The 11361-nt window shown below is 43.1% G+C and overlaps 1 protein-coding gene across 1 annotated transcript; it reads left to right on the top strand.

Annotated features, from left to right (window-relative positions):
* Positions 1–4857: 4857 nt before the first annotated feature.
* On the top strand, positions 4858–5877 carry LOC308310608 (kelch domain-containing protein 3-like; the record flags this gene model as incomplete). Its single annotated transcript, XM_080756991.1, has 1 exon — positions 4858–5877. One exon carries the CDS (start codon positions 4858–4860, stop codon positions 5875–5877), a length of 1020 nt encoding a protein of 339 aa, XP_080613117.1.
* Positions 5878–11361: the final 5484 nt, after the last annotated feature.

The raw sequence follows: 11361 nt of genomic DNA, 5'->3' as shown, positions 1-11361 counted from the left end.
AAAAAACATTTTGGGGGGGTTCTCTATAAAAAAAACATTTTGGGGGGTTCTCTATAAAAATCTACGGTGTCTGTCTTGTTGCATATAGACATATTATCTTTATTCAGACCGCAGCCATCTTGCCAGCAAGGTGCTACCTAGGTGACACTTCCCATAGACAGCCCATTCATCCAAACAGAAAAGTCCTCTCTATAATTATATGAAACAACATCAAAATCACCAACATTGCAGCTGTAGGAAAAGCTTGAATTATCCTCTTTCAATCTGTAAAGTGTTTGTTTCATAAAAATCACACCCGTGTGAACTGAGTGGTGCAATTCCCCCCCCCCCCCCCCCCCACATCTCTCTCTCTCTCTCTCTCTCTCTCTCTCTCTCTCATTATCAGGCAGAAGGCACAGCAATACCCCTCTCTCTGGCGCCCCCTACTGCTATAAATAAGGCACATACTCATGCTCATACAGGTACACAGGTACACAGGTACACAGGTACACGGACATTGCTGGTTGTAGGAGTGGTTGCACCACTCAAAAATCCACCGTAGACTTTTTATGAGCTACTTCCTGTAAGGAAATTCCTTACAGGACGATTTTTTTCCTAAGTGCTGGAGTTTGGAAGTGCTCGTTGACTTTCACTCAACGGCCCAACGCTTCCATACTCTGATACTTGACAAAAATTGAAATTGAAAGAGGATAATTCAAGCTTTCAGCTGCAATGTTGGTGATTTTGACAGTGTTTAATATAATTAGAGAGGAGAGGACTATTCTGTTTGGATGAATGGGCTCTCTATGGGAAGTGTCACCTATAGGTATCACCTTGCTGGCAAGATGGCTGCCTTGGGAATATCATCAATTGTCTGTTGCACCTTGCTCAATCTATTGCTCTGCGATCGACATGGTCCTATAGACCTAGACCCTATATAGCAGTGGCACGTCAACAGAGCTTCTACAGTGGACATACGTGAAACAGCAGAAAAGGTCAATGTATTTTCTTGCTGCATGACTTCACTTGTAAAGTAGGTTTTTTTCCCTTTGCAACACTGACTGCCGCTGTGCAGTCTGTCTGTAATAGCCTATTGAAATTGAATCATTATAGTAAATTGGGTTCTCTCTTCATTGTGTTCTGGGACACCTGCATTGACCCAATAGACCCGAACATTTTGCGCGTGCATGTGGGCTATAGGCTGGTTCAAAATAGTCCCCAGCACACTGAAAGCTAATTAAGGATACATCCCTGATTTCAGAACAACTGTCGTGTAGCACATACATACAGCGACCTGCCTGCCGCCGTGCTGGGAGAGAAGGGAGAGAAGGGAGAGTGAGGTATACAATATAGCCTCTTTGCAGTCTTGACACAGCACTCTGTAATTACCAGCAGTGCAATCAGTGGCCTCGTTAATTTACCCCCTCCCCCCCCCCCCCCGCAACTGACAGGCAGCTGACGGCTCAATCGCAGGAAATGCACTGCCACGACTTCATAAGTAAATGGAACTGACGGTGTCGAGAGAGAGAGAGAGTTCGCCTGACCCCCGTGCAGCGCACCACAGCACGCACATGTCGCTGCAAAACACAGCGTGCACGTGAGCGAACGAACACAGGTGCGCACACATTATAACGGACCCGGTATATCCATCGCAACGTGTCGACGGCGTGCACGGAACCTTTCCACGGGCGTGTAAGGATCTAGGCGTGTGTGTATGCGACATTACATACATGCATGTTTGCATCCTACAGCTTGTGTCACAGTTGATTGCTTTAAAAAAACCCTATATATATATATATATATATAAAAGAAAGAAAAAAATTGACTTTCTTATTGAACCTTTTCAAAGCCAGGGCATATGTGTTGTGCCGAATTCAGCCCCCCCCATGCCGAGGAATGCCTTCTCCGCCGCGAGGGGCGAGCAATGCATTCAACATTGCAATGAATTCTGAGGAAATCAACCTGTGGTAGGCTATACGTGGATGATTTTGGTGATCCTGTCTGTCCACATAGTGTGGGCCTTCAACGGTTACTGAGGGGCTCCTCTCAATGTGGCTCAGACTGTGACATTATTTTGATGATTCATGATGATTATAAGAAGTAAACTGTCATTTCACGCATTCTGCTGTCTGGTACTCATGCCCTTAAGGTCTGTGATGAGGTCAATTATTACGGACACTATATTTAACAGATATATCAGACTTATCTGATGATAGGGACACAGGCAACACAGAATGTAGGGGCTATATACAGTATGCAGACTAAGCTATAACATCAGTTTCTGTGTGGAGTCGCTACTGTAAAATCCATGAATAAATCATGAAAGATAAATAAGTATAAACTGAACTTTCAGGATGCGTTGCAACAGCCTCAAAAAGACATATGGGCTGTATTTTGCGTGTCTTAAGTACCAGGTCTTATTCCCTAACTTGAGTAAACTAAAGACCTGGAGGCGTGATCAATGCCATTTGGCTATTCTGAGTGGTCAAAGAGCATTGATCACGCCTCCAGGTCTTTAGTTTACTCAAGTTAGGGAATAAGACCTGGTACTTAAGACACGCAAAATACAGCCCTACAATGTCATACTATTTGACCCCACTGAGTGATTTTAAACATAGGGGGCCTTATTCTGCAGTAGAGTTTTCCCTGCCATGTCAAGGAACCTCTGACATAGCGAACGTTGAGTGCCGTTGCAGGAGAACGCCTTGGAATGGAGGGTGAGCCAGCCTTTTGTCGGACCCGGCTCAAAAAGTCCTCAAATTACGTAACGGGGTCAGACTGTCCAAGTGGTGATGCACACATGGAAAGAGCAGAGGCATTGATTTAAGCGTAAAGGCAATGCGGAAGCGGCCCTGAGTAGACATTCCTGCGGCAGAGTAATCGGGGCGAGTGAGGCAGCGGAATTGGCCCAGATAAAGAGGTCACTTAATGGGTTGTTTACGATCGCAATTGGACATGATGCATGAGAAGGCATGAGGCAGCGAGGGAGGTCCCCACTCCAGCCTCCAGTGAAAGCACAGGTGCACGCTCGCCTCAAAAGGGGACATGAAAGAAGCCTGGCCGTGTCAGAGGGGAATCAGTCCTTTTTTAACAGTGAAAAGCGAATGGGGGGTTTGGCAGAGCTATGGGTTGTTTTTCAGTTTGGACATATGGGTTTATATAGAATAATAAAACAAATGCCACCCGGTCACTGAAATGTTCTAAAGCATGTGGTTCCCAACCGTTTCTGGATCAGGGCCCGCTTGAAGATACTGTGTGTTATGGCAGCCCACCCATCGCTGACCACTTGGTCGGTTGAAACTTAGCATTCCTATTTTGCTGAAAGTATATAGCCTATATCGGTGTAGAGGGGAAAAAACAGCAGACAGACCTTGTTTTGGGTCCTTACTCATGCACTTAGAGTATGTGTATGCATGCATGTCACCAGGGTGTTGCCAGCTACCTATCAGTTTTGTCTTGGAGAACCATCAATAATAAAGTGACAAACGACAACGCTGAATCGCTTCGAGAGTTTCAACCCCTATTTATTCTTCATTTCACGCACACAAACCATGCTATAAATTATGTTGTCCCTGTCACGTCTTTCAAATGGTGGATGTCTCCTTGTGGAAAAACGTGTCTGTCTGTCTGTCTGTCAGTCGGTCTGTCTCTCTGTAATGTAATAATTATACTAATATACTAACGAGCTGAGCAGATGTATGGAGAACCAGGATAACTGGAAGCGACGATAGAGGGTTCGTTTGAGGCCGACCTATATAGAGAGAGACTAAATAGGACTGGTGACAACATCTGCAAAAGGAAATGCAAAAGTTGCAAAGGCCATGTAGGCTATTTGTTTGTCCATGTGTGTGGAATTCTGTACTAATGACTTATGGCATGGTTAATTATGATATTAATAATGTACCACACATCATTAGAATCCATAAGGGAATTCCCCCAAAGGGGAAACAAGAGTCCTCCAGGTAAACATAATAACGCACAGAGATCCAGTGACACATGGAGGGGAACAGCACTTGCGGAAGTAAAGTCCATACATACAGTACTTAGGCAGTTTAACCCATTCTGACCTGAGATCAGATTCATACGAGGTTTCCACTGGACACACACTGGTCTGATTAACCCATTCTGACCCGAGATCAGATTAAAAAAATGTCAGTCGTTCTTCGATTTTTCAAAAATAGCAGACATACAAGCTCGTAGCGCGCCACTCGGTGGCGCGCTATGAGCTTGTAGATCTGCTATTTTTCAATAGCTGAAGCATAACATGATGCCAACACCAGAATGGGTTCCCGTTCAGAATGGGTTAAAGGCCAGAAAGTAGGCGCTTCTGCATAACTTTCGGGTATTACGATGATAATGCTGTCACGCGCATACCCTCTATACCAGCATCACGAGACAAGCCATTAGATGGAAACATTTACTATACTTGATCCAGAGCGATTTACAATAAGCAATAACAACACAAAGTTATGCATCAAATGCATAGAAACAGTCATCTTAAGTATACGTATCATTCGTCTAACAGTAGAAGATCCATACATTTAAACTATAAACCCTATAGAATGCCAGTCACAAGAGGCATGCAATTCACTGGCACAACCCAAGGCTCCAGACATAAATACCAACTCGTCAAATCTGAACATTATGATTTTCAGTTAATTCCATAATAGTCACACATTGTTCTTGTGAAGTAGTCAACAGTAGTTATTTGGTGCATAAATGATTGCTGTGTCTGGTCCTATTGCTCATTGGTCAAGCTTCGTGTGATATTTGTGCCGCTGTATCGATTTAAGTGGTAGCGTGCCCAACATAATACTTCTACAGAACAGACCGTGAAGAGTCCACTTCTGTGAACGGTGGAGTGTGCTGGTCTGTGGAATGCTGCGCTGGACAGTGCACCTGAAAGGACCGTGTACGGTCCTACACGCTGCTGTGGCAGTCGGGCACAAGGTGTACTCGTTTGGAGGGTGCTGTAATACGAACGACAGGGATCACGTTGACGTTCACGTTTTCAACACAGTGCCTCTGCGCTGGATGAAGTTGCTACCCGTGACGGCTGTAAGAGAAGAACGTCCCCTCGAGGTTCCCTCCATGTGCTGTGGTCACACAGCCGTTCTGATAGAGGATATGATTTACATCTGGGGCGGATGTGCGTACACAGGGTTGTCCTGCAATGTTCTGTATGCATTTGATGTCAACACCCACAGATGGTTCAAGCCCAGGATGTCTGGGGCTGTCCCAGAGGCGAGGTGGGGCCACTCAGTCTGTGTTTTGGGTGAGGTCATGTATATCTTTGGAGGATACACCCAGCTGACTGGATACACTAACGACATCTACAGGTTGGACACCACCACAATGGTCTGGTCTTCAATTACCACCTTCGGCGCTCTGCCATGTGCTTCATTATGTCACTCTGCCACTATCATTGGTACGAAGATGTTTGTGTTTGGAGGCAGAGCGGAACCGGACTCTGATCACTACAATATGAGGGTGTTTGACACAAAGACCAACTCCTGGCTGAGCATGCCTTTTACACAGATTCTGCCAGAAGGACGTGAGGATCACTCAGCCTTTGCCTACAACGGACAGCTGTACATATTTGGTGGTGACGACATGAACCAGACCTTCAATGACTTGTGGAAATTTAATCCGGAGACTTTTTCCTGGAAAGAGGTTAAGCCCAAGGGGAAAGGCCCACTTTGGATGAATACATGTTCTTGCATGGTGGATGACCGTATCATCCTTTTTGGAGGATTTGGATTAAAAAACGATGACATGTACATCTTAGACTTAAGTCCTAGCCTGAACACATTATGCAAGCTAGCGGTTATTCACTACGGTCTGAAGAATTCGGGACTCCCACACAACATCAGGTGGGAACTGGCAGCCATGACTTGATGATGAATTAACAACGTAGCCCACTGAAAACTCAATAGGAAAGCTCTAAATCTAAGCAGTGGAACAGAAGAAATGGAACGACGGGGAGATCAATGCCCTTAAAGAGGCTAGCATCTGCCAGAAGGGAAGCAGAGAAAGTTCTCAGTGATAGCCACCAGGAACTAGTCGCATCATGCATACAGATAACTAAACAGAACTTGTGCCAGGGCAGACATGAAGATGTAGAAAAACGTACTGTATACACCCACTTGACCTCTATGAGGAATTAGTGTATAGAAACAAAGAGTACATTTGGACAAAGGAACATACAACTAGACACTTTAGGACATCATGCATGAGGAAACATTTCGTACAGACAAGTGGGAGATGAGAATTACCGCAAAGGTGGAAACCTTTTTTTTCCCCCCCATTTATTTTCTCATGTCATGTTTGGGAAATGGCCAAATAGGTATGAGACTAGAATTTCCAGTTGCTTTTCAATTGTGTCAGTATGCATTATACAGGATGTGTGACTGCTGCACAAATCCAAAACGATGATAGGCCTACTAGAGATTGCAAACCCCAGTCTCCCAGCCCAGAAATCACTCACTCCCACACACCCTCACACTCTAATGTACCGTACTCCACTGATACAAAGCCCCCGGAGACAGATGTACATGACTATACAGTATAAATTATATATCAAGCATGAGATCAGTCCTGTTGACGCAACATAAGAACTCTCCTGCCCCAAGGTGGGAAATAGAAGAATATTGGAGAACAACCAACCAATAGATACAATTGCATTAAAACACTTGTTTAATGCATTCTCAAATTAGTAAATCATATATCAGTAACAAGTAAAATCACATGTTCTGAGTCAATAAACTGCACAATCTATGATCCTTACAGTACATGCAGTAAACACTAAATGCAATAGCGATACGATTACGATGAATGCTGGGTCAACATTCATCTCTGAAATACTCATACTGTACAGTAGCTTTAGGGGGGATTCATAACCTAACAATAAGGCTCCAGACAGAAATACCAACTCGTCAAATTTGATAATCCATGCATGTAAACATTATGATTTTCAGTTAATTCCTTAGTCACACATTGTTCTCAAGTAGTTAACAGTAGTTATTTGGTGCATACTGTAAGTGATTGCTGTGTCTGGTCCTATTGTTCATTGGTCAAGCTTTGTGTGATATTTGTGCCGCTGTATCAATTTAAGTGGTAGCTTGCCCAACATATACTTCTACAGAACAGACCATGAGGTTATGAATACCATATGAATACCATTCAATGTTATGAATAGTGAATACCATAAGGTATTCATAACATTGAATCCACACTAACATGACAGGTCTCACTCTCGTTGGTGTGCAGCCAGTCTGATCCATGTGTGTGTGTGTGTGTGTGTGTGTGTGTGTGTGTGTGCGCGCGCGCGTGTGCATGCTTTCAAATGAGAGCACAAATCAATTAATAAAACCTGAAAAAGACTACATCAGGGCCAATTTAAAGAAGTACACTTCTATGAAAAAAAAAGGAAATCATCATAGAGTTAAAGAAAGTAAAACAATCTGCTCTTTCTGCTATGATCATTTTTCGTAATTATGTATGCATGTATATTTTTGTGTATATGTATATAGATATATTTATTTTTTAGTATTATTTTTCTTTCTCCAGACTGTCCTTAGGATTGTGGGTGGGGGGAGGGTGAGATAGGGGATTGAGTTTTATTTTTATATTTTATTATGTCCGTTCAATACTTGCTCCTGGGCTTCTGTTATAAAACCTAAATTAAAAAAAATTGAAAAGAAAGAAAGAAAGAAAGAAAGTAAAACAAGGTGAAAACGTGTACAGAATGGAAAAATAGGAGGGGGGGGGGGGGGAACTTTAACTTTTTTACAGGGGCCAGTTTGGAATTGCAGCATGCACCCGTAAGTGCTCTTTGATAGCGGTTGTCTGTGAAACCAATTCACAATCTAGTCAAATCCTTCCCAGGATCACAGTGACTATAATTATGCGGACTCCCAACCTTAAGCTTTGTCCTTGATGAAAGGCTATAGCACAGTAACGGACAACATAAGACTCAGAAAACCAGAAGAGCTGCAACCTTTTGTGCTGGCAAACCCGAGGTGCTTTTGCAATCGTTCACTCCAGATCAAATCTGAACCACTTGCTTTACGATCTGATAGATGTGCAATTGCTTGACAGACCTTGTGGTTCCCAGTGTACCGCTGGCAATATTACAGTCTTTGTGGGGGTCACTTTTAACACAGTTTAAGTCATGTTGCCTCTCAGCGCCATGACACTTCCTCTATAGTCTATGTTCTGCCTCAGTTTGGAGCGCTCACCTACTTCCAAAAGTCATTGACGTTATTCAAAAGTAGCTTTTCAGCCCAAGAGTCCGAAACATCAAGAATTATATATGCATAATTGCACATTTCGGTAAAAGAGTGAATTCCCACACACACTAATTGCTATACTGAAGGAAGTCTCTTTTGTTTGTTGAATTAAAACGTTTGATTATCCGTCGTGAAGATTGAATCCAATGTTTAGAAAAATGACCTCAATTGTGTGAAACTGTAATGGGAGGGAATAGACCACTTCTGCTTATTTTAGATCTCTCTGATGTGTCCATGGTGCGTCTACAGTATACAACCCTCTTTCATGCACAGCCTTAGTGGGCATGATTGAAACGCCTTGGTACCCAAGTCACACACGGACCTTGGCGCAGACGCTGCCCTTGCTTGCTTTGGTTCTCCCAACGGTCGATTCGGTCCCTGTTAAGTATTTAACATCTCGAACATTAGCACAAAAGCCACAGGACAGTCCATTTGTCATGTCCCTCACACCACAATTCATTATAGATCATTCTCTAGGCCCTCCACAAAGGCAACTCGCGATTTAACAGCGGCTCTCTCTGTTTTCTCAGAAACCAATTTCAGTAGAATTAATAGTCGGCTCCTTGTGTGTGTGTGTGTGTGTGTGTGTGTGTGTGTGTGTGTGTGTGTGTGTGTGTGTGTGCGCGCGCGCGTGCATGTGTGCTTGTTTGTATGTGTGTGTGCGCCGCGGGTGTGTGTGTGTGGGGTGGGGGGGTGTTGCTGCATTCTTAGTGAAAGCGGATAGCTCTGTTTTTCACTAAGGGATAAAGTAATTGAGAGCGGTTGATGCAACTACAGCCAAGAATGAGGAAATTGGTCTTTTTCACATTCTCACAACAATGCTTGGAAAGAATGACCGTCAAGGTTAACCTTTTCCTTGACACGGTAAGACAAGAATGCAGCGAGACATGAAAAACAATCAGAAAATCTGTCAATGTTGAACTGCAAATGTTCAGACCTTCAGATATTATAGCAGACTGTAGTCTTCAATACCGTACCGTAGTGATAATAACCCAGATCATTTTTCAAATGGAGAGTCTAAAAAGAGGCTATCATTGACCTACATTGTGATAGAATTGCCCCTACCAAAATGTTTTAAGAAACACATTTTAGTGGTCCGTTTAGGTGGAATATCTGTGATGAACAAACGGATGCACAAGCATAGGCCTATACCCAGGTAGCCTGCAGACGGAGGTGGACATGCATAGTCCTCTCCCCTCGTTTCATCAGCTGAAATGAATGCAGTACCATTGACCATTTGCAGACTGCGGCAATCTTGCCATCAGAGTTTGGAAGCACTCGTTTTCAGTAATGCAACGTCCTGCTGCCTCCTGCATGATGTGCAAATTCAAAACAGGTGGTACGCAGGACCGTTGAGTTATATCTAACGAGCACTTCCAAACTGCAAAACTTAGGAAAAGAATCACCTGAAAGGACAGAAAGTAACTCATAATATGTCTACGGTGGAATACGGTTGAATAATTCAAGCTTTTCGTACAGCTGCAATGTTGGTGAGTTTGACGTTATTTAATACAATTAGATAGGACTTTTCTGTTTGGAGGAATGGGCTGCCAATGGGAAGTTGCACTTTTCTCTATATCACTTTTTTGCACCTTTCTTTTGATAGATTTATCGTATAATTATGCAGATATGATGTTGCTTACTTCACATTTTCAGTTCATTTTTTCCCCTAAAGAATAAGAGCATAATATATAGTCAATGTGGGTTGGAAAGAAAGCGAGTATGGCATTGAGTTACCGGCATGAACCGATCTGTGTATTTAGGGCCCCCATTGTCCACAAGGCTCAGCAGCGAATACTGTTGTCCTTAAACCACCCGCCACTACACCCACGCGCCTCGCTTCCTTGCACACTAGTACACCCAAACTACCCCAGCAGCAACGCACCTACACTTACACGAAATCACATTTCAACATCGATTCCAGCATCAATAGGAACGGAGGAGTGATTCATTCTCACCTAAAATTGGGTCATGGTTATTGCAGTTATACCATTTCACACTCTCCTCCATACTGTATACTGTATATCTCGCCTATACACCTCAATGGCAGATTTTCTTCCCCCACATATTTTAACCACTTAAACCCAGGGATGTGCTTAGTAAATTGGTCATGATGACTCTATACTTACGCACGCTTACGTACGCTATTTTTTTTTCTTCCTCTACACCAAATGTCTTCACCAAGAAGTAGATCTACTCACAACGCACTGTACACGCATTGGGCCAAATTCACAACACCAAAAACGGATGAATCCCTCAAGAAAAGAAAAAGAATGTCCCGTGTCCATGTTGGCCGAGTTTTAATGTAGCATTTGGTCGTTGAACTGTACAAATGAACTTCTTTCTCATTATCGTGAAAGTAACTTAAAACATCAGTTAACTTATTAACGTTCTGACAAGGAGTAAGAAGCAATGGTGCCAAAATAAGTTGGCAAGCAAGTTGACAAGTTTCTGCGGCGCTTCCCTGTCCTGGTTCCGTCTGTTTCGTTTATAATTATATATATAACTCGCACTCGTTTGCTTGAAGATCTGCGCTAGAGACCCGCCTGTCAAAATCAGCTGGTGGTCCGATACAATTAAGCTACGTCCAGAACAAATGAATTCCCCATAGGCATGAATCAGATAGCCTATACAACAGGGATATGATAGTAGGCTAATCCAAAAGACTTCTCCCCCAGGGCCATTAATCAATGCAGCTCCGATAAGAATATATATATATATCGGATATCTTTTTTTACTTCTGCAAAGGCAATTGCTCCATAGAAAGGGCTTTTATAATAAGTGACTGCACGTCACAAAATGGTCCTCATCTCGCCTAGAATGAACAGGCAGAAAATGACAAAGTAAACTCTTTGGCGTGATTTTTGTTTTTTTCCACATTAACACAGTTTGAAAGAAGGTTTTCATTCCAACAGATAGTTGATTTGGGGACATTCAATGAGTACATTTAAAGGTCAAAGTAGGCTTTTTCGCTAACCTTACCTGTGTTTTGGGGGAGGAGAGGTGCAGGCTCTGAGATTTGCCAAGTAGCCTTGGTCCTGAGCTAGTATGTATGCCTACTTAAATCAATAAATTAACTAGTTGCGTTATG

Source organism: Protomyctophum bolini, assembly GCF_963924005.1.
Source record: "Protomyctophum bolini genome assembly, chromosome: 23".
Lineage (NCBI taxonomy): Eukaryota > Metazoa > Chordata > Actinopteri > Myctophiformes > Myctophidae > Protomyctophum > Protomyctophum bolini.
The sequence above is the reverse complement of the archived record's forward strand: the minus strand, read 5'-3'. Positions and strand labels throughout refer to the sequence as shown.